The sequence below is a fragment of the Vombatus ursinus genome, unplaced genomic scaffold, assembly GCF_900497805.2.
Source record: "Vombatus ursinus unplaced genomic scaffold, bare-nosed wombat genome assembly UNPS02014801.1, whole genome shotgun sequence".
In the NCBI taxonomy this organism is placed as follows: Eukaryota; Metazoa; Chordata; class Mammalia; order Diprotodontia; family Vombatidae; genus Vombatus; species Vombatus ursinus.
In genome coordinates, this window is record NW_020954579.1 from 941,734 (window position 1) to 965,692 (window position 23,959).

The following is a 23,959-nucleotide window of genomic DNA, read 5'->3' on the forward strand; positions in this document are numbered from 1 at the left end:
AAGCCTCAGCAGTGAAGTGGACCAGTTCAGCTCTATACCTATTTGTTTATCTGTTGTCTCCCTTTGAGGGGCCTCCCTGAGGCTTAGGACTAGGTGTTTTGGTTTTTTGGTTTGTTCATTTCATTTTGGGGTTTTTGCCTTTCTTTGTATCCCGGTTCGGAGCACAGTGCCTATGCTTAATAAATGCTTGCTGACTTATTGGCTATACCATCCTTTACTACTGAAGAAGCTTAAAGGAAAGCCACAAAGTGCTAGGAGAAATTCGGAGGGTGAAGTCACGTCAGGCCCTGCGGCTCCTAGACACCTGAGCGTAAAACAATCCTGCCGCACCCGGGAGTGGGGCACTCCTGGCCCGAGTCCGCTAGTCTGCAAGCTGAGGCAGCCCAGGGCAGCTGGGATGCTGGTACCTGAGAAGCGAGTCCAGCTTGGGAGACGCCCAGCCTCCCTCCGCATCCCCACCTCCCACCCCTGCCTGATGCCCACGGGCGCCCGCCCTGCCTCCTCAGTGAACTCAGATTCCAGTTCCCCATTGCTTCACTTCCGCCCCTGCCCCGCGCCAGCCCCACCTGCGGCACACCTGAGGCTGGCCAAAAATCCGAGCGGGAGGGGAGGAAATGGGAGGGGCGTCTGCCCGCTGTCAAGGCCATGTGCTGGGGCCCGGAGGGAGGGCGGAAGAGATGCTCTTTAAGAAGTGGGGGGTGGCCTAGACTCTCAGTACACTCCGCACCTGGCCGTGGAGCCCGCCTCAGTCCCCGGAGACCAGTTACAGCAGGAAAGCCTCAGGGAAAGCATCTCATCCGAGTTGGACCCAGGCAGCTGTTTCACAGGTAGCCTCCCAAATCACAGATTAATTAAGCCTTTGGGGTAATGAAATGGGGAAGGGGGGAAGAAGAAGTTCAGGTTATCCTGTTCTATCCGGTCACTTTCTTAATACTTTGCATCTTCTCCCATGTAAACTTCGAAGGGCTCTATAAATTATTATTAATATTATCATTATGATTATTATTTATTATTAATACTGTCATTATTATCATCATTATGATTATATCATCATCACCAGCCTGTTTTTGCTTTGAGACTAAAAGGAAAAGAAAGATTGTCAAGTCAACATGCATTTAATTTAAGTGCTTGCTTTATGGCAGGCACTGTAAGCCTGAGGTACAAAAAAAGGCAAAAAAAAAAAAACCCACAGTCCCTGATCTCAAGGAGCTCACAGTTTAATGGGGGGAGGGTGGGTCAAAGGTAAGATCTAGCCATTTCTGTGGAGAGTTAGTGTAGAGCCCTGATTCTGCCAATTGCTACTTGGAGGACATTGGAAAATCCCCAAGCCACTGAGTCAGAGGACCTGGGTTCACATCTGTGCTCTGAAATTGAATATCTGTGGGTCTTTGGGCAATTCCCTTAACCTCTCTGAGCCTCATTTTTATCATCTTTAAAAAATGAGGGGTTGGGGGAGAACTAGATGATGCCCAGGGTCTGAATTCTGTGATCCTATGAGCCCAGAGATGGACCACTCATGGCAGGAGATCCAGGCAGGATGTTGATGGAGACGTAGCTTCTAGGAACAAGAAAGGATTTGTCATCTGTGATCATAAAGTGGAAGGGGTCTTTGTTGTTGTTGTTCAGTTGTTTCAGTTGTGCCCAACTCTTCGTGGCCCCATTTGGGATTTTCTTGGTGAAGGTACTACAACGGTTTGCCATTTCCTTCTCCAGCTCATTTTAGAGACAAGAAAACTGAGGCAAACAGGGTTAAGTGACTTGCCCAGGGTCACACAGCTAATAAGTGTCTGAGGCCAGATTTGAACTCAGGAAAAGTCTTCCTGACTTCAGGTCTGGCGCTCTATCCACTTTGCCACTTTGCTGCCCCTTAAAGGGACCTTACTCCACCTTTCTCATTTTACAAAAAAGGAAACCATTCAGAGAGGAGAGGTGCCTTGCCCAATGCCACACGTTTAATAATTTGGCAGAGTTGAGATCTGAACCAAGGTCTTTTTGACTCTAAAGCTAGAATTCTTTCCATGAGTTCTTAACCCACACCCTTCCTTCAACAGGCTATACCATCTGGCACCTACTATATTTACCCTTCAGGGGCTATTACCTATGCTTCTGACTCATTATCTTTGTAAAAATCCCCTACCTCATTCCCCAGATCTATGGAGAGGGGCTCAGGCTGGGGAGTTGAGCACTCCTCCCTCTAGAATAAGTAGCTCTGACAGATGAAGGAGGGGGCTGGAGGACCCTAGCTGTGTTATGTGACTCCCCACCTACACAGAAAATTGTGATAGCCAGCCTTCCTTTTCCCTCTTAGATGTGTGAGACAGAGAACAAGAACACAGTGCTGAACCCTGAGAGAGATGGAAGAGACAGGGTCCAGACCAAAGCAGACTGACTGACTGATTTTCCCTACCCCAGGGAGTTCGGTGGGCAGCTAGGTGGCCCAGTGGATAGAGTGCTAGGCCTGAAGTTAGGAAGACCCATCTTCCTGAGTTCAAATCTGGCCTCAAAAAACTTACTAGCTGTGTGACCCTAGGCAAGTCACTCAACCCTGTTTGGCTCAGTTTCCTCACCTGTAAAATGAGCTGGAGAAGGAAATGGCAAATCAGTCCAGTATCTTTGCCGAGAAAACCCCAAATGGGGTCATGAAGTGTCAGACACAACTGAACATCAACTGACCTGACACCAAGAAGCTCTCAAGGTGTTGGGTGGGAGTCGAGGTAAAGAGAGACACAATCCCTTCAGGGTGGAGCCCCTGGGATTATTGCAGCCAGAGGTTCTAATAATTTTATTCAGTAACCGCACAAAGGAAGGAGAATTCAAAGAAGAGCTTGTTCTATCCCTGTGCCTGCCCTTGACACTCTCGGTGACTCAGATCATCTCTCTCTGTCTGATTTTCCCATTTCAAGAAAGAGAATGTTGGAGGGGTTGGAATATATACCTTGAGTCAAGTCTATGTGAAAGACTTCGTTTCATGGGGTTGCAGAATTGTTGGAATTCAAATTAGATCTTCTAGTCCAACTTCTTTATTTTACAGAAATAGGAGCTGGATCTGGGAGGGAGAATTCCCAGATCAGGAAACTCCCTCCACCAAATGAAGACCTTATAGTTTAAAGAGTTGCCTAGAGCAATAGTTCTCAATTTGGCCTCAGGACTCATTTACACCATCTGGCTCAAAAATTTCTCTCTTAAAATTACTGAGGACCCCAAGGAGTTTTTGTTTATGTGAGTTACAGAAATGACATCTTAATATTATCATGAAAATAGTTTTGACCACAAGGGCCCCCTGAAAGGGTCTTGGGAACACCACCCCCCGCCAGAGTTTGAAGACCACACTTTGAGTATTGTAAACCTAGAGCATGGACAAGTTGAGTGATTTGCTCAGAGTCACACAACCAGTAGGTATCTGAGACGGGATTTGAACCTAGGTCTTCCTCTCCACTCCATGTCTAGGCAGAGCTCTTGACACAACTCAAGGCAGTTGACCCATCCTCCCAGGAGGACAGAAGCTATGGCAGAGTTCATAACTGCCACTCCTTCAAGATGCATACTGGGAAGTGCTTTGAGATCTTGTCCTGACATATCAGAGAGACTTGAGCATAATCATGGAAAAATCATCTCCCAGTATCCTCATGCCCTGAGCCTAGGTAGTGGGAAGGAGACCTCGAAGGCTCCTTCCCATTTCCATTTATGGACATCCTCCAAGATGCGGCCTTAGCAGCCTGAGTCCCCGTGACACCTTGGGAGCAGCACGGCTGGCCCTGTCAAGGTACATTCATCCTCCTGTTCCTTCTTCCCCTAATCAATTCTAGAAACACAACAACCTCCTCCCAGCTTTCTGGCAATAATGATTGCCCTCATTGCCGTAGCAAGATGACAGGAGTTTCCGAGCAACCCAGACCCATCCTAGTGTGAATCAGGAAAATGGATCCCAGCCAATCATAGCAGCCAAAAAGCAGTCTGGACTGAAGCCAAACAAAAGCCAGGCCTCTGTTTCTTCATGTGAAAGGCAAAAGAGAAGGAGGAGAAGGAGAAGGAGGAGAAAGGGAGAGAGAGAGAGAGAGAGGGAAGAGAGAAAGAAAGAAGGGAGGAAAGAGATAAAAAAGAGAGAAAAGGAAAGAGAAAGAAGGAAGAAAGAAGGAAAGAAAAAAAGAAGGAAGGAAGGGAAGAAAAAAGAAAGAACAAAGGAAAGAAAGCAGGAAGGAAGAGAGGAAAGAAGAAAGGAAGGAAAGAGGAAGGAAGGGAAAAAAGGAAGGGAAGTGAAAAGAAGGAAAGGAAGAAAAAAGAAAGAAGGAAAGAGAAGAAGGAAGAGAGGAAGAAAGAAAGAGAGAGAGAGAAAGACTGGGGAACAGAAGCTCTCACCCCAGATGAGAGAAAAAGCTTATGAAGTAGCCAGAGTCAAGAAATCTGCATCCAAAACCCTTCCTCTGTCACTGGAGCTATGTGACCCTGAATAAACCACTTCTGTTCCCCCAGTCTCCATTTTCTCATCTGTAAAATGGGGTTAATAATCTCTTTGGTGCCTATCTCACAAGGTTGTTGTGAGGCACCAATGAGAGAATAATAAGTTTCCTTTAAAACTTGTTCACCCACCACCTCCTAAAGGAAGTCTGCCCTGTTGCCCCGGAGTACAGCACCCTCTCTCTAGAATCCTCTTTGCATATCTTTTGTATTTAATTTTCTATGTATGTGTTGCTTCCCCGATAAAAGAAGATAATTCTGAACTATAAGTGTGGAACGTGGCATAGAATGCTAGACTTTTGCAGCGGGTGGGTTCACTTTGCTGACTTGTTTCCTTTTTCCCCTCTCATTTCTACTTGACCTTCTAGAAGATCTGAAAGGCAGCAAAGGGAGGCAGATAGAGAGCCAGCCTCAGAGCTGGGAAGGCTGATTTCAGGTCCTGCCTCGGACAGCTCCTGGCTAGGTGACCCTGGGTAACTTCTCTGACCTCTCAGATCTCCGAAACTCTAAGGTGCAGAGAAAATACTGACTTGCATTGGAAGAGGAAGACCCAGGGTTGGATTTTGAATCTCATACCAATGAAATGGCAGATCCAGTCCCCATCCAGAAAAGATAGCTCTCTTCAAGGCAGTGTGGCCCAAAGTATAGAACACTGGACCAGGAGTCAGGAAGACCTGAATTAACGATCAGGCTAACCTCTGCTATCCTCAGTTTCCTCATCTGTAAAATGGGGATAATAATAGCACCTATCTCTCAGAGTTGTAAGGATAAATGAGATAGTATTTTTAAGGTATTTTGTAAACCGTAAAACTTTATATAAATACTAATTATTATATAAAAACAAAAGATATACCTCTCTGAGAGCAAGGACTATTTCTGTTGTGCCTTTATATCCCCAGAGCTCACCACAGTGCCTGGCACATAGTAGGTATGCAATAAATACTGATTGAATTGAATTGAGTGATGCATGTAAAGTGCTTCGCAAACTTTCAAGTTGATCCTCTATGTAAATGTTGCTTATTATTAACAAGGAGTCCAAAGGCCTTGGGAGTCAAAAGATCCACTATCTATGCATGTCATCCTGGGAAAATCTCTACCCCTCCCTAAGCCTCAGTTTCCACAATCGGCAGAATGAGGAGGTTAGATTCAATCTCTACAACAACCCTCTGAGGTAGGTGCTACACATTGCTGTTGTTTAATCATGTCTGACTCTTCATGACCCCGTGGACCATACTGTCCATGTTTTCTCGGCAAAGTTACTGTATTGATTTACCATTTTCTTCTTCAGTGGATTAAGACAAACAGAGGTTAAGTGACTTGCCCAAGGTCACACAGCTAGTAAGTGTCTGAGGCTGGATTTGAACTGAGGTCTTCCTGATTCCAGGCCTATCACTCTATCCCCTGAGCTATCTAGCTGCCCGAGGGACTCTATAGGTGATACTATCCCCATTTTATGGATTTGGTAATCGAGATTCAGAGAGGTTAAGTTTCTTTCCCAGGATCACACAGGTAAGAAGCCTTCAGAGCTAGCATCAGACCTAGATTTCTTAACTCCCAGTCCAGGACTCTTTCCACTTCATACCATGTTGCTTCTCTCAAGGCATGTTAACTTAACCCTAGAATACTGGTTTCATTCATCCCCCTGCCTGTGAGCAAGATTACATTAGACACCCCTCAGATCAGCAGTTTTTAATTTGGGATCCATTGACTCTCAGAAATATATGGATAGATTTCAAAGGATCTGCAAACTTGGGGGAAAAAATTACATCTTTATTTCAATAAAATTGGTTTCTTTGTAATCCTGTGTATTTTATTTTATGCATTTAAAAACATGATTCTGGGAAGGGGCCCATAGGTTTCACCAGACTGCCCAAGGAATACAAGACACAAAAAAGGTTAAGGACCCCTGCCCCAGAGCTCTCAGCATGACACTTCATTTCCTCCTTACTCTAGGGATAATCTGAAGATATCAGCGATGCCCAGGAAACCTTAGGGAAACTGTCATGGAGGGGCCTGAATTCTGAGAGCCCAGTGGTCTGAGCGCCTGGGAACCGAGTGTTTCCAAATGATCCAGCCTAATCTATTCTTGTTCCTTGCCTATTCCAGGTCTCCTTGGGCACTTGAAGCTAAGGATTACCTCCTGGTCGAGACTGGAACAAGGACTCAAGGAGGGTGACTTGAGAACAAAGGGTGAACCTCAGGCCACAGGTCTACACTGACCATGTCCCAAGTGATGTCCAGCCAGATGCTGAGAGCAGGCCATACTGTCTGTGTAGGCCCTCAAGAGGAGACCAGGAACAGCTTTCTTCCCGCCCGGAACACTAACCTGGCTCCCCATTGTCCATACTATACCACTGAAGGCTGGGGAGCCCAGGTCCTGATGGCCCCCACACACGGCAAGGGGCAGTCACTCCCCAGCCGGGGCAACTGTGTCCTGAGCCTCCAAGCCCCTGGAGCAGGACAGGCAGCACCAACAGTAACTAAGTCGAATTGCCTCCCCCAGCCCAGAGTACAGCAGGATACAGGCTGGACTGATGAACGGGCTTCCTCCATTGGCTTCTCCCTGGAGAGCCTCAACCAGATGATCCTTGAACTTGATCCTAACTTTGAGCTTCTGCCTTCAGGGGCAGAAGGCCTCAGAGCAGACCCAGCTCCAACCCCCAATGCCACAGTATCAAGGAGCAAAAAAGAAGACCCAGAAGTATTGGGTAAGAATGCTGGGGAAAGGGAGGTGAAGAGCAAGACCATGGCTAAGGAGAGGGTTTCTAAACCTGGGGTCTGCAGATTAAAAAAAAAATTTGATAACTACATTTCATTATAATTGGTTTCCTGTGTATTTTAAAAATACTGTTCTGAGAAGGGAGACCCAGGCTTCACCAGACCACCAAAGGGGGCCTTTGCACAAAAAATGGCATGCCCAGGGCATGTTGAATAGGAAGAAGGAAACAAACATTTATGAAGAAGTTACTATATGCTAGGCACTGTGCTGAGCACAGACATTATCTCCTTTGATCCTCACAACAAACCTGAGAGGAAGATGCTATTATTATCCTCATTTTACAGATGGGGAAACTGAAGCAAGCAGCAGTTAAGTGACTTGCCCAGGGTCACACAACTAATAAGTGTCTGGGGCGGGATTTGAACTCAGGTGTTCCTGACTCTAGGCCTAGTGCTTTATCCACTAAGCCATCTAACTGCCTCTAAATAAAACAGGATGATTTTGTACCTGGTCATGAGGAACAAGGGACCCTGTCCTGCCACCAGGAAGAGAGATTTCTCTCAGAGCAGCCCTAGATGTGAAGTCAGAGGACCGGGGTTCCGATCTCAGTACTGCCACTGACTATGCATGTGACCTCCGCCAAGGCACTAACTCTACTCTGAGCCTCTGTTTCCCCACCTATAAAATGAGGTGGTTGGACTTGATCAGAGGTTATACCTTTTTTTTGTGTCATGGACCCCTATGGTGGCCTTTGGGTCCCTTCTCAGAAGAATGTTTTTAAATGCATATAATAAAATACATAGGATTACAAAGGAAACTAATTCTATTGAAATTCAGTCATCAAAAGGCTTAAAAACAACAACAGTAAGTTCACAGACCCCTGGTTAGATGACCTCTCATGTTCCTCCCAAGTCTAAGATTATATGATGTAGCCTAGGAGATGGGGACGTCTGGGGTGGGATGAGGGGGCATCCCAATGATCAGGACCCTCCAAAGCCCTTCTCCTCTTCTCTACCACCACCCCCCCAGTTAGGGCTGAATCTTACAGAGTTGAGCTGATCCATGCTAAAACCACATCTTTGAATCTGGCTTCCTTTATCAGTTGAAACCTTGACCAAGAGGTCCTCAGTGTTCCTCTGAACTCTAAGTAAGGCACTCTCAGTCCACCTGAAGGACTCGGGGAGACCTCTGGAGTATGAGGGTCAAGGAGCATCCATTCCACCATACACATGAGGATATCAAACTCTAAGGGGCAGCTAGGTGGCCCAGTGGATAGAGTGCAGGGCCTGGAGTCAGGAGGACCTTAGTTCAAATCCAGCCTGAGACACTTACTAGCTGTGTGATCAGGGGCAAGTCACTTAACCCTGTTTGCCTTAATTTCCTCATCTGTAAAATGAGCTGGAAAAGGAAATGGCAAACTACTCTAGTATTTTTGCCAAGGAAAACCCCAAATCAGGTCACAGAGAATCAGGTACAGCTGAACAAAAACAACAAATCAAAGCCTAACACCTGGGTGAGATTAGGGTTAGAGTTACAAGAGGGTTGTTAATATTAGAGAAAGGACCTGAGAATTTAGGGTTAGAAAGGCTTAAATATCCCATCATCCTCATTAACAGAGGAAACTGTGGCCCAGGGAAGTAAGTAAGCAAGTATGATTTGCCCCCATTCAGGGTTAGGTGAGGGTCAATGGTAGGAATGAAGTTAAGAGTTAACAGGAAAATTAGAAATGGAATCAGTGTTAGGGTTGGGCCAGGTTGAGGTTCAGGTAAGTCTTAACCCCAGATTTTGTCTCCAATTAATTTTCATTCCTTTCTTAAAAGGCTTTTTATTTTTATTTTCATAATATTGTGGGCCATCTTGACTTTTTTCTTGCCACTACACTCCAAAGACCCTGGAGGAGAGAGTGAGGCTGATGACTGAGTAGCTCTGCCTCACTTAAATCCCATTCACTCACATGTCAAGACATCGCCCTTGTGATGTCATTAATCCTCTTGGAGAAGGAAGAACAACAACCCCAGATTTAACTCTGACTCTAAAAGTTAAAGTTAGCGTTTAACATGGAGATTAAGGCCTCTCCTTATCTCTCCTACCTGCCCCTCAGACTTGGGCCACCTTCCATACCAGTTATGAAAATTATAATTATCTCTCTAGTGGTCATTACTGCTTGTTAGGGCCAGTTGGGAATGATGAGTTGCTTAAGAGAGGGAGCTTAGGGGCTAATTACTGTTAATAGAGTCAAACTATTTTAATAGAAGTTATTAATGACATTAGGTGGGTGTTTTATACACCCTATGGGGAGCTTTAATGGACATGGATAACCTTCGAAACCTCTTGGCAGGGAAGACTACTGCTATGTCCTCTCCCCCCATCCCCATACCCTGGGGCCTCTGAGCTCAAAGGAAACCTAGTTACTCCTCTTGAGAAGGTAAGGCTGGGAGTTACGAGGAGTCAGGGATCTTTAGCTTCCACTGGGGAAATGGATTAAGTGGAAGAGAAGACAGCAGAATGGGAAAGGGACCTCAGAGGCCAGTTAATTCAACCCAAATCTGATTAAGAAACTTGTTGGGGCAGCTGGGTAGTGCAGTGGATAGAGCACTGGCCCTGGAGTCAGAAGGAATTGAGTTCAAATCCAGCCTCAGACACTTACTAACTGTGTTACCCTGGGCAAGCCAGGAAAGAAAGAAAGAAAAAAAGAAAAGTTCTCCCCAATATTTTGAACAAGTGATCACCCAGCCTCTTCTTGAAGGCCTAAAATGAAAGGGAACTCATTACCTCCCAAGCAGCCCATTCCACTTTTGGATGGCTCTCACTGTTAGGAACTGTTTTTAATTCCATCACACCTAACTCTACCTCTCTATAAAATCTACCCATTACTCTTAGATCTTGTCTCCTCTAGAGCCAAGCAGAGAATAAACCTAATAGGCCCCTAGATTTAGAGATAGAAAGGGATCAAGAGGCCAGTTAATCCATCTCCTTCATTTTACAAATGAGAAACTGAGACTCAGGGTATTTTAGAGACTTGCCCAATGTCACATAACTACTAAGTGTCTGAGGCAGAGTTTGAACCCAGGTCTTCCTAATTTCAAGTCCATCATTCTAGCCCCTGTACCAAGTGGTTTGTTCTTTTTTTATGTATGACTGCCCTTCAAATACTCAATGACAGCTATGATGTCCCCTCTCCCATCCTCCTCCCAAGCCCTTCTATCCTCCACTATCTCTCAGAGTCTATCCAAGTCCATGTTCACTGTTTCCATGACACTATCTATCCATCTCATCCTCTACCATCCCCCTCTCCTTTTGCCTTCAATCTTTCCCAACATCAGGGTCTTTTCCAATGAGTCCTATCTTTTCATTATGTGGCCAATGTATTTAGGCTTTAGCTTCGGTATTTGATCTCCCAGTGAATAGCCTAAATTAATTTCTTTCAGCATTAATTGATTTGATCTCTTTGCTGTCCAAGGGACTCTCAAAAGTCTTCTCCAGGGGCAGCTAGGTTGCACAGTGGATAGAGATCCAACCTTGGAGTCAGGAAAACCTGAGTTCAAATCCAGCCTCAGACACTAGACACTTACTAGCTGTGTGACCCTGGACAAGTCACTTAACCCCAATTGCCTCACCAAAAAAAGCCAAAAAAAAAAAAAAAGTCTTCTCCGGTACCACGATTCAAAATCGTCAATACTGGGACGATCAGCTTTCCTTATAGTCCAACTCTCACAGCCATACATTGCTACTGGAAAAATCATAGCTTTGACTATGCAGACCTTTGACAGCAAGGTGATGTCTCTGCTTTTCAGTACGCTCTCCAGATTTGCCATAGCTTTCCTTCTAAGGAACAAGCGTCTTTTAATTTCATGGCTATAGACATCATCAGCAGTGATCGTTGAGCCCGAGAATATAAAATCTGACACCATTTCCATTTCTTCTCCCTCTGTTTGCCAGGAAGTGATGGACCAGTTGCTAAGATCTTAGTTTTTTTGATGTTAAGCTTCAAGCCAGCTTTTACACTCTCCTCTTTCACCCTTGTCAAGAGGCTTCTTAATTCTTCTCACTTTTTGCCATCAGAGTGGTATCATCTGAATATCTGAAACTGTTGATATTTCTCCCAGTAATTTCAATTCTGGCTTTTGATTCTAGCCTAGCATTTCACATGGGACCTTCCTCATAGGACCTTATTAGCAAATCCTTTATATCCTGGTCACTTTCCTCTGGATGAATTCAAACTTGTCCATTTTCACAGAATATTGGACTTGGAAAGGATGAATACTATTAACTTAGTGATCTTGGGCAAATCACTTGACCTACCAGGCCTCAATTTCCTCACCTGTAAAATGAGGAGGTTGGACTCAAGTCCCGTCCAACTCTGGATCAATGACCCTTTTTCCACTCATTAAATTTCATCTGATTCAATTCCATCCAACCTTCTATCCTGTCAAGATCTTTTTTTAGAGTCTGTGTCTATCACCCAGCTTTGAGCCATTTGTCTTAAAATGTGATGCCCAGAGCTAAGCAATTCCTTCTAAGGATGTTGCCATATTTCACTTTCCAACATTTTTCTCCCAGGTAAATGCTTGTCCACAGTAAAGGGCTTTTAGTTTTAATAACCCACCATCACCCCTTCCCTCCACCCTGCCTGCTCCTGCCCTTGGCACCTGGCAAATGACCCAATGCTGGGCTCAGACTTGCCCATTAGTAACTGGCTGCGTGGGTGCCCTGCGGGTTCATTTTGTTTGTCCTGATAAACAAGAACCACACCTTGGTTATGGGAGCAGAGAGAATCCACTGTGTTCTTCCACTCCCAACCATATCTACCTCCTGATAGCTATAGGACAGTGACTCAGTCTCCCTCTCCACCTTCCCTTCCAGTAGTACTCTTCCCCAATCCCTGCTCTCTTTCCACCCTGTAAAGCTGGTAGGGTTCCAGAAACAAAGCCAAAGGTAGGAATGGTACCAGGAGAAATTTTCCAAAGCTGCCTGATGGACCCCCACAACGCTAGACTATTGGGCAGTGTCCAGGGTTAACAGCTGGCCCTTACTCCTAGAAAAGAACAAATAAGGCAGGTTCCTCCCAATAGATATACCTACCTTCCCCAACCCCAGGCAGAGGCCTTATGGTATTCTAAAAAAGTCTAGCTCAGAATGAAACATTAAGTGCTTACTATGTGCCAAGTACTGTGCTTCCTTCCTTATATTCTAGCAATCTCAAAGCACTTTCCTCCCTAGCCTTCATTCCTTTTAGCAGTGGGAATCCCACTCTAGCTGAAGGACAGGCAGAAGGACACAGGCTGAGCACCTCCTGTCAATACCCACCCAAAAAGTCTAGACCAAGCCCATCCCTTGACTCTCCACCTGACGTAAGTCCCACCATCATCACCATCCCCTCCTGGCAAGGCAAGGTCTTAATGAGCAGGTAAGGACAGAGCCAGAACTGCTGTGCAGTGACCAGATAATGGGCCCCACCCTACTACAGGCTGCTACATGCACAAGCTTTGCAGTCATTACCAGGGGCCCACATGCAGGAGCCAGTGATGGTTCTGGGAGGGTCAGAACCAGAGAAGTGTGACAGGAAAAGGAAATAGATATGGCAGGACTCAGTGATGCTCCAAAAAAAAGGAGCACCCATGCTAACATGTCCAGGATAGTACAAAGAAACAGATTCCCCTTACCTGAAGGGCAGGTGGGGGGACGGGGAGGGATAGGGGGAGAGAGAGAAGGAGCAGGAAGTAAACCATATATCCAAGGCCCTGGGTTGAAGGACATGGATCACAAGATTTAGAGCCAGGAGTGATCTTAGACATCATCTTCTAGGCCAATACACTATTTTTACAGATAAGCCAACCAGACCTCAGAGAAATTAAATAATATATCCAAGGTTACCCAGCCAGTGTTAGAGCCAGATTTCAAGCCTGGCTCTCCTGAATCAAGTTCTTCTGCTCCAGGCCCGCTCCAGGCCCACTCCAGGACTAGGCATGGGGATGGTAGAACAGAGAGAAGGAATAGCAATGGCCTTGCCTCATGATTGTCCAGAGGAGTGTGGGGAGAAGGTTCCTACATTGGTAGCAACTCCTAAGAATCCAGCTCAAGTTCTTTCTTCTAGAAAGAACCCTCTCTTCTAGAGAGGTTCCAGTCAGAGCACAGATGCTAACATAGTGTGAGGTAGGGAACCAAAAGGTCTCAGAAGGCCTGAAGCTCAAGAGAATCCATGTGGAGTGGAGAAGGAGGGAATTCCAGAGAGAAAGTGTCTGTTCCTGCTGGCCTGGGGCTCCCACACTCAAGTGGGGCTAAGAATTTGGGAAGCAAGGGGCAGTTAGGTGGCACAGTAGATATAGCATCGGCCGTAGAGTCAGGAGGACCTGAGTTCAAATGCGGCCTCAGACACATAACACTTACAACTGTGTGACCCTGGGCATGTTGTCCTTGACAATAATGTCCTTGACTTTCTTCTTCTCTCTCCACAAGATATCAAGTATATTGAGGTGACATCTGCCAAATCAAGGTGCCAGGAACCGCCTCAGCGCTGTGCCAGCCCCTCAGTCATCCCTTCCTGGGGATCACCTCTCAGTGGCGGCATCCTCCTCTGCAGAGACACCCCCCGTGAAAAGAGTGCCAGCAGCGAGAGCCTCATTTTTTCTGGGAACCAGCACAGGGAACATCACCACCTGCATCAGCCTCCACCCCCGGTGGGACAGCGGCCATCTCATCACTTGTCTTCCCCTGGTATCGCCATTCCCCACCCCAAGAACAAGAACGCTGGTCCTCAGAGTGACAGCTTCCTCCTGGAAGCTTCTCCAGGCTCAGGAGCAATGTCGAGGCCCTCGCCGGGGAGCTGGGCACTGCAGAGAGGTAGTGGGGCTTCTCTGTTGTCCAGCAGCCCAGGCTCTGACACCAGCTATGTGTTTGGCAGGTACATCCATTTTTGCTTTGCTCCCCCTCCCTTCCTAGTGACCAAACCAGCCTCTACTCAGGACTGTTGGCAGAATGATCCATAGGTGTGCCTCACTTTAAGCAGAAAACCTGTGAATGGTATTTTTCTCTCAAGATGAATTAAGGGCTCTTCACTTTACAAATGAATTCATTTAAATAAGGAGGTCGTGTGTTTAATTAAAATGGGATTCTGTTTATGAAAATCTTACCTACTTCATAACACTTCAAGGAGAAATCTACTGAGGAAGACCACGCCAATATGCTTGTCCACATTTTACAAATGAGGAAATTGAGTCTTTGAGAAGTTAGGTGACATATTCATGGGCCTATAGCTAACCTGACTAGGGTCTGAGATAGGAGTCAAACCCCAAATCTTGCCTTCAAATGAAGCGTTCTTTCCACCTCACCATGATACTATATTAAGAATTTGTCAAACAAAATGCATTATTTTAAAGTCTACACCTTCTTTTTGTGGTTGTTCAGTTGTTTCAGTCATGTCAGACTCTTTGTGACCCCATTTGGGGTTTTCTTGGCAAAGATACTGGAGTGTTTTGCCATTTCCTTGTCCAGCTCATTTTACAGATGAGGAAACTGAGACAAACAGGGTGAAGTGACTTGCCTAGGGTCACACAGCTAGTAAGTATCTGAGGCTGGATTTGAACTCAGGTCTTCCTGACTCCAGGCTGATTGTCCTAACCATTATACCACCTAGCTGCCCCAAGCCCTCTAAGTACATGCAAAAAATACTCTTAGAAAACCCTTAAAGAAAGAAGAAATTTAAAAGGAAGCAAAGCATTATGCTTTCTGGATTTTCCCTTACTACAGTCCCTTTATTTTCATCCACTTTAGGGATTTGCCAGTTTGCTTTTTATCTTGCAGCCCCAAGCTGGGAACATGTTAGAAAGAGATCATAGTCATAGGCTCGTAAATATATAGACAGAGCTGGAAGGGACCTTGGAGACCATTTACTCCATCTTCCTCAGTTTACAAATAAGGAAACTGAGGCTCAGGCAAGTTAAGCAACTTACCCAAGATCATACAAGTAACACAGTGCTGGATTTGGAGTCAGGATGACCTGAATTTAAATCCTGACTCGGATATATCCCAGTCCTCCTTAAGCTTAAAGCCTCCCTTCTGAGACTACCCCCAATTCATCCTGCCCTGTTTGTACATCATCTCCCTCATTAGACTGTAATGAGCAGGGATTGGGTTTTTTTTGCCTTTCTTTTACTCCCCAGTGGTTTTCACAGTATCCGGTATAAAGAAAGTGCCAAACATATGCTTATGGACTGACTGACTGAATGTGCAGGTGACTTAATTTGGCTTGCCTCGGTTTCCTCATCTGTAAAACGAGGGGGCCAGTCTCAGTGGCCTCAAAGGTCCTTTCCAGCTTTAGATCTTGGATCCTGTGAACATATGCTTTAAGCATGTAAGCAAAGAGGACCTTCTCCCCAACCACAAACCACAGGGCTCTCTTCAGCTGTGGGGGCAATAGGGTATAGGGATGGCTGCAGAATGATGTCCAGTCTGGGACACGCTGACTGGAACCTGATTGTGGAGTTGCTTTCACATCGGTGCAACTGGGTTAAGCCATCAACAGCATATAAGAAACAGTGTGGCAAAGTGAATATTCTAGATTTGGAATCAGGAAGTCCTGGGTTCAAATCCTGCCTTTCACACTTACTAGCTGTGTGACTCTGGACAGCTCACTTAACCTCTTAAGCCCTATTTCCTTATCTATAAAAGAGATATAATCAGATCTGAAGTACCTAACTCAGGGGGGGATGTAAAGTTCAAATTAGATAATCATGTATAGCATAGCAGTCATAAAGTAGTCTGGAGGCTGTCCCAAAAGTCTTAGTGCAGTTTTAAGCTCTACTAGCTTAATAATAATTGCTGTTAGAGCTCCTACAAGGGATTTTAGGTCATCCAGGCCAACCCTTTTATTACATTAGCAAAGAAACTGAGGACCAGAGACATTAAGTGACTTGCCCAAAGTCATATATCTGGTTAGTGGCAAAGGCCATATTTGAACTCCGGTCTTCTGACACCAAGGACTAGGGATACAGATCACATGGCATCTCAGAATTGGAAGGTCATCTAGTCCAATCTGAACCTGATCAAAAAATCATTCTATAATATCCTCAGAGTCCTTTAATGAAGGGGAAAGGAACCCTGGCTACCTCCCAAAAAGGCCCGTTACACTTTTGAGTATTTCTAATTGCTAGGAATTCTTTTTCCTTACATCAAGCCAAATCTGCGCCTCTAGCATGTCCACCCATTCTGGCTAGTTCTTCCATCTGGGGACAAGCGGAGTAAGGCAGATCCCCTTCTCTGTGAAAAACCATCCAAATACCTAATCCACGAAATCATTGCCTTTTCCCTGTCCCCTCTCTCCCAAGCTCTTCTCTCCTCCATTCACCTAAACACCCCTCATTCCTTCGATCAATATTCCTCTAACATTCATTCATTCAATAAATATTTATTAAGCACCTACTGTGTGCCAGACACTATGCTAAACTCTGAGAATACAAAAAGAGGCAAAAGACAGCCCCTACCCTCAAGAAGCTTACAGTCTAATGAGGGAGACGTGCAAACAAATATTTGCAAAGCAAGCTATGTACAGGATAAACAGGAAATAATTAAAAGAGGGAAAATCCTGGAATTAAGCGGGCTTGGGGAAGGCTTCTTGTTGAACGTTGGATTTTAATTGAGGCTTAAAGGAAGCCAGAGAGGTCAATAGTTGGATCAGGCCATTTTCTGTCCTAAATACTCTCCTTTCAACATTCTCCAGTTAAGTAATGTCCTTGCTAAACTGGGGTGCCTGCAGTGCTCCAAATGTAGTCCAGCCATGGCAGACGACAGCAGGATTGTTATCTACCTCCCTTATTCTGGGCTCTTTATCACTCTTAATGTTGTCTAAGATCTGATTGGTTTTCTTGGCTACACATCATTCTGTTGGTTCCTATTGAGATTGTAATCCACTATGCTATCCTAGAGGCTGAGAGCAGTTGGCCTGAGCCCAATCACTGATTTCTTTAAGTTTGGGTCAATCGCTGCTCAAACAGAACTCCCTAAGTACTAGTTAGAATCAAGAGGGAAGTGGGGCAAAGGAGAGGGAAGGCACAGGATGGGGAGGATGCTAGGAAAGAAGATTGAATGATAAAGAAATTATATGCCAGTCATATATGGCTAAGTATCTTTGGGAGAGATTCAACATTTATTTATTTATTTATTTTAAACAAACATTTATTAAGCACCTACTATATGCCAGACATTATTTGTTTGATCCTCACAACAACCCTGGGAGATAGGTGCTGTTATTATTACCATTTTACAATTGAGGAAACTGAAGCAGGCAGAGGTTAAACAATTTGCCCTGGGTCGCACAGCTAATTAAGTGTCTGTGTTGAACTCAAGTCTTTCTGACTCCAGTCCCAGTATCCTATGCACTGCACTTTCTAGCAGTTCCATTTAATTGGGCTGACCCTTTGCTTAGAACAGGAGTTCTTAATCTGGGGTCCATGAACATGTTGTGGTTTTTTTTTAATAATATTTATATTCCCCCAATTATATGTAAGAACAATTTTTAACATTCTTTCTTTTTAAGTTTTGAGTTCCAAATTCTATCCCTCCCTCCCTTCTCCCCTCCCTGAGACAATAAGCAATCTGAAACAGGTTACGCATGTGCAATCATGTAAAATGTTTCCATATTAGTCATTTTATACAAGAAGAAAGGAAGGAAGGAGAAAAAGAAAAAGAAAGAAGGAAAGAAAGAAAGAGAAAGAAAGAAAGCTTCAGTCTGTATTCAGACAACATCAGTTCTTTCTCTGGAGGATAGCATTTCTCATCCTGAGTCCTTTGGGATTGTCTTGGATCATTGAGAATTGCTAAGTCATTCACAATTCTTCATCATACCGTATTACTGTTACTGTGCACAACATTCTCCTGATTCTGCTTACTTCACAGTTTATGTAAATCTTTCCAGGTTTTCATGAACTTGTTTTTTAAAAAATAGTTGGATAACTGTTTTAGCATAATTGGTTTCCTTTATAATCCTATGTATTGGAGGCAGCTAGGTGGCGCAGTGGATAGAGAACCGGCCCTGGAGTCAGGAGGACCTAAGCTCAAATCTGGCCTCAGACCAAACACTTGACACTTACTAGCTGTGTGACCCTGGGCAAGTCACTTAACCCCAATTGCCTCACAAAAAAAATAATAATAATAATCCTATGTATTTCATTTTATGCATTTAAGAACATTCTTTGAAGAAGGAAGTCTAATGGTTAAAAAACCCTGACTTAGAGGGTTGCCAAGCTGCACTTAATCAAACCCAACTGTGAAGTCAGACAGTCAACAATCATTTAGTAAGCACTTATTGTGCCAGGCACTGTGCTTAGGGCACAACAGCTAGTGCCTGGGATGGAGAATGTGCCCTTCAGGGACATCATATCAACCTGTCTTCTCTCTTTCTCTACAGCAGCCAGTCTCTACTTCCCACCACCACTTCCAGTCACCAGCCTGCCTACAAGTCCCCAGAATGCGCCAGAGGCTCTTCCTCCAGCATCCACAACCCTAGCACCTCATCTCCCAGTGGGAGACCCAGCTACTTCCACCTCCAGAGCCCTGACTCAGCACTCACACCACCGGTCTCCACCTTGGGCCAGCCTGCTGGCTCACACTCACCTCCACTGCAGAAGGAACATGCCAGCAGCTGCCCCCCTTCCATTGCTAATTCCATGGTGGACATCCCCATTGTGCTGATCAATGGCTGCCCGGAACCAGGCCCTGCCTCCCCACAGCCTCCTCACAGACATCACAGCTTTGTCCGGCCCATGGTTGACACTCCCAGCAACCCCTATGCAGCCCTCAGCAGCCACAGCAAGACCCCCTCCGATGCCTCCCTTGCTTCCTCCTCAGAGGGTTAGTTTCCATCTTCCAAATTATCAACATTGATTGAGCTCCTTCTGGGTGCTAAGCTTTAATCTAGTATAGAAGAGGATATTAGGCAATATAAGATATGGCCCCTGCCCTTTCCTTATCCACTAAAAATCTCATTCTCTTATTCCCTTTATCTGGAAATTCCCTCAATGAAGAGGGGCTCAAAGCTCCTAAGGGCTGGATCCTAATCTAGAGCTGGGAGGAAGCAGAGGTTAACTAGTCCAACCCCTTCATTTTATAGATGAAGGGGGAGAGGAAATAAGCATTTTTAAGCACGTACTATGTGCCAGACACTGTGCTAAGTGCTTTACTAAGGCACAGAAAGAACCTCCCTGTGAGTAGTCCAAGGTTACATAGATAAGGGTTTTTGCGTCTTGTATCCTCAGAGCTAACACAATGTCTGGTATATAGTAGGTAGGCGTTTGTTAAATGTTTATTGAATGAATGAACGTCATATAGCTTTAGGACTTGAAGGAACCTTAGAAGTCATCTAGGCCTACCCCTTCATTTTATAAATAAGGAAACTAAAACTCAGAGTGGTTATATGACTGGCCCAAAGTTACATAGGTAGTAACTGGCAGAACTGGGATTTGAGCCCAGATTCTGTGACTTCAAATCCTGTGCTCTTTTCACTATGGTAGGCTGCTTCCAGAGTTTGCTAAACCCTCAAGTTCTCAAGTTTAGTTCTACGTCAAGTCATGGAATCTCCAATTCATAGGATCATAGAAATAAAACTGAAAGGACCAAATTGAGGACCATGCAAGCTAAATTACCTATGTGCCTAAAGTCATATAGGTAACAAGCATCAGAAACAGGATTTGAACTCAGGTCCTCTCACTTCACAATCCATTGTTCTTTCTACTGTTTGATATTGCCTTCAGCGTTCCCTTAACCCCGTGGTTCCCAGGCCTAGTTTCATGTTACCCTGGGCAGCTCCAGTTTTTTCCCAGAGATATCAAATTTTTCAAAAATCTTCCAAATCCATTTCCTTTTAATTTTATAGACCTCCATGGCTGGAAGGGACTTCATAGACCATCTAATCTAAGCCCCTCATTTTACAGATGAGGAAACTGAAGCCCAGAAAAGGAAGTGATTTGCCACAGGGCCACGTACAAAATTAATGAAGAGTCAGTCATAGAATTCAGGTCTACTGACTCCTAGTCAAATATCCTTTCTACTAGGGCATATTGCTTGCCCTTAAAAAGTTAAATATGTCATATGGAAATTTTAGAAGTAGGGAGGGAATGGGCCGTGAAATTGAACAGATTCAGGCAGAGCAGTGCCACAAATCTACGGGATGATTTTATCTTTTTAATTGAATTTTTACCAATTTGATTTTGATTAATTGCCAGGATTATCGCAGGTTTCATGACATTAAGGGCTAGAGAAGACCTTAAGCACGTCCTAGGTACCAGACACTGTGCTAGGCATTGGAGATACAAAAACAAAAACTAAATGGTCCCTACCCTCAAGGAACTTACATTCGACTTCAAAATAGATAACCCCTCATCTTACTGATGAAGAAACTAATGGCCACAAAGGTTAAATGGGTAAAGGAGTCTACAAATTCAGAGATACCCATACCCTAGAAACCTTTCATTTGGGTCTGTTTGAAGATGCTATGAACAGAAAATGTAGGAAGGCATTGTCATGGTCAGTTCAGCAGGGCAGGGGTACATCCTACAAGGATCTTCTCTTCCATGTCCCATTTCAGGTCCCAGCAGAGACAGTCCACCACCAACCATGAAGTTTGTAATGGACACATCCAAGTACTGGTTTAAACCAAGCATCACCCGGGATCAAGGTAATGTGCATACTCTCTGAAGGGAGGGGAGGAGGGAGAGTCAAGAGAAAGGGAGACAAACAGAGCCAAACTAGAATAGAACAACAGGGGCTTTGCCCCAGGGCACTAATATGAGGGTTCATACTTCCTTCCATAGAGGCTCCCTCTTGGGTGGAGGACATGCTTACCTGGTCCTCACCTTATGATCTTCCACCAGCAGTTCTACTGTCGGGGACCACCCTCTCAAGTTGCCATTCCTGGGGTCCTATCACCATCGTACCCTTCTTCTGGGACCACCTTCCCCTCTTAACCTTCTCAGGGGCACACAGCAACTTTTAGGGACAGACCATTCCCTATCTCCCCGAAACTTCAGCTACTCGTCCCACTGTTCTCTTTATCACTACCAACACCAACCTCCCTGAAATAAATTTGTCCTAGGTATAATTCACAGGGTGGTGCTTGTTATTGTTTATCCTTTATCCTAGAAGAGGACCATGACACTATGGAGGTGATGCCGTAACATGCAAGTGAATTGGATTTAAGTGAGGGAGAGCTGTGCAAGGTCATCAGCCTCACTTTCTCCTCCAGAGCTAGTTAAGGGGGAGGGGGGCAGTTGGAGAGTTGTCACAGCAAAGCCAAGTCCCTGGGTCAACGTCATCTGCCTAAAGTCCTAAACCAAGGCAAAATTTATCCTTTGTCATGGTATATTTAGGGACAGGGAATGGTGTGGGGTAGGCCACTCAGTGGTTCTGCCATTCTCCACCTCCATTATCAGTCAGTTAATAAGCATTTATTAAACACCTACTGTGTGCTAAGCACTGGGGATTCAAAGAAAGGCAAAAGACAGTCCCTGCTCTCTAGGAGCTCCCAATCTAATGGAGGAGACACTATGCAAACAAATATATACAAGCTCAGTAAGAAATGGGTTGACCCTATAGCCAGAATGGCCAAGATTAGATAGTAGAAAGTACTTCCTGCCTGCAAGTAGGGAAGACTCTAAAATGGGTCCATGAGACTTTAATACTTGCTTTTCTAGAGGTTTCCAAGAACAGGGGAGGGTGCCTAGCTGACTGGTCCACCTAGAATGGGGGTGGGACAGTGGGATCCACTGGAAGAAGGAGAGTAGAGTGGGGAGAGCCTCTGACGTGAGAATCATTTCAGCAATCGAGCTGCTGAGGATGGAAGAGCCAGGTGCTTTCGTGATAAGGGACAGCACTTCGTATCGAGGATCCTTTGGCCTAGCCATGAAGGTTCAGGAATCCCCAATATCCCTTCAGAGTGGATCAGGTAATCCAAGACATACCTCCCCAGGACCTGAAATCAATGCTGGGCATGGGGAGGGATGGCCACAGGGTCATGGATTTAGAGTTGGAAAGCACCTCATAAAGTCATCAAGTCCAGCTCTCTCAGTTTGCAGATGAGAAAACTGAAGTCCAGAGAGGGCAAGTTACTTGCCCAAGGTCATACAGATAGGAAGGGGAAGAACCAGGATTTGAACCCGTGTCCTCTGATTCTAAATCCATGAAGAAAGGAAGAGGGATAAGAAGCAACCTAATAGTAAATCCAGCTTCACTTAACACAAGGACACTGGCTTAGGAATTTGACTTTTATCAATGTGTGCCTTTTCCTGAATGGCTTTATATATACTCAAAAGCACCCCCTCCCAACTCTATTAAGTATAATTTTGTTGTGGTGGTGGTTGTTCAGTTGTTTTTTCAGTAGTGCCCCACTCTTCGTGACCCCATTTGGGATTTTCTTGGCAAAGATACTGGAGTGGTTTGCCATTTCTTTCTCCAGCCTGTTTTACAGAGAAGGGTACTGAAGCAAACAGGGTTAAGTGACTTGCCTAGGGTCACACAGCTAGGACGTGATAATTTTGTTTTTTGGTGAGGCAATAGAGGTTAAGTGACTTGCCCAGGATCATACAGCTAGGGAGTATTATGTGTCTGAGGCTGTATTTGTACTCAAGTCCTCCTGACTCCAGAGCCAGTGCTCACTACACCATCTAGCTGCCCCAAGTAAGTGATAATTTTAATGATTAATAATAGCTCCCATTGATATCATTTACAATCACAAAGTACTTCGCACACATTATCCCCCTTGATCCTCACACCCCTGTGAGGTAGGGAGAGCACATTATTATCTTGATTTTACAGATAAGAGAACTGCAGGTAAGGGAAGCCAAGTGACTTGTCTGTCAGCACACGGTAATTATGAGATTCAGAGTTGAGACTTGAAGCAAAATCCTCCAAGTCCAATTTCCAGTTTCCTTCCATTACACCAGCATATGGATCTTGCCTTCAGTGAATTTATGGTCTTACTTGGGGGGCAAGGCATACCAAATAAATGGAGGATGAAACCAAGCGTATAATAATTCAATCTAATCTGTAGGCAGAGCAGCTAGGTGGCAAAGTAGATTGAGTGCAGGGCCTAGAGTCCGGAGGACTCATCTTCCTGAGTTCAAATCTGACCTTTGACACTTACTGTGTGACCCTGGGCAAGTCACTTAATCCTTTTTGCCTCAGTTTCCTCCTCTGTAAAATAAGCTGGAGAAGAAAATAGCAAACTACTCCAGTATCTCTGCCAAGAAAACCCCAAATGCGGTCATGTAGAGTCAGACACGACTGAAAAAAACAATCTGTAGGCATTAACACTGAGGGAAAGTAAAGTCTTGAGTGCACAGAATCCGAATAGAGAGAGTCAAGGAAGGTTACTTGTATAAAGTTAACCACGAAGACTATGAATTGGTTGAAAGGAAGCAGGTCATCTCAGATCAAGAGAATGGCATGACCAAAGACTTGGAGGAGGAAAGTAAGGTACCAGGAAATATAGCAAAGAGACTATGCTGCAGATTAAGAAAATCAGTTCTAAGAAAAAGATTGTGGGAAGCAAATGAAAGACTTTGAAACCTAAACTGAGTTTAGATTTGGTCTGAAAGGCAAGTGGGAGCCATTGGGTTATTGGAATACAGAGAAAAATTTCCTAGTTCATAAGATTTAGCACCAATTTAGGAACCTTAAGAAACCATTTAGTCCAAATCACTTAAATTACAGAAGACGAAACTGAGGCACAGAGATGTAAATTCACATACTTTCAATCACACAGGTAGACAGTAATGAGTATTAGACACTAGAAGTGGC

At 44.8% G+C, this 23,959-nt stretch overlaps 1 protein-coding gene across 1 annotated transcript in view; it reads left to right on the forward strand.

Annotated features, from left to right (window-relative positions):
• The first annotated feature begins 701 nt into the window (after positions 1-701).
• The window catches only part of TNS4 (tensin 4), a 29,254-nt gene continuing 5,996 nt past the window's right edge, over positions 702-23,959 (forward strand). Inside the window, exons 1-6 of the mRNA XM_027873106.1 lie at positions 702-827; positions 6,562-7,163; positions 13,631-14,075; positions 18,576-19,018; positions 20,751-20,840; positions 21,981-22,106. Coding sequence (XP_027728907.1) covers positions 6,677-7,163; positions 13,631-14,075; positions 18,576-19,018; positions 20,751-20,840; positions 21,981-22,106 — 1,591 coding nt within the window. The 5' untranslated portion in view covers positions 702-827; positions 6,562-6,676. The remainder of the gene's footprint in view (positions 828-6,561; positions 7,164-13,630; positions 14,076-18,575; positions 19,019-20,750; positions 20,841-21,980; positions 22,107-23,959) is intronic.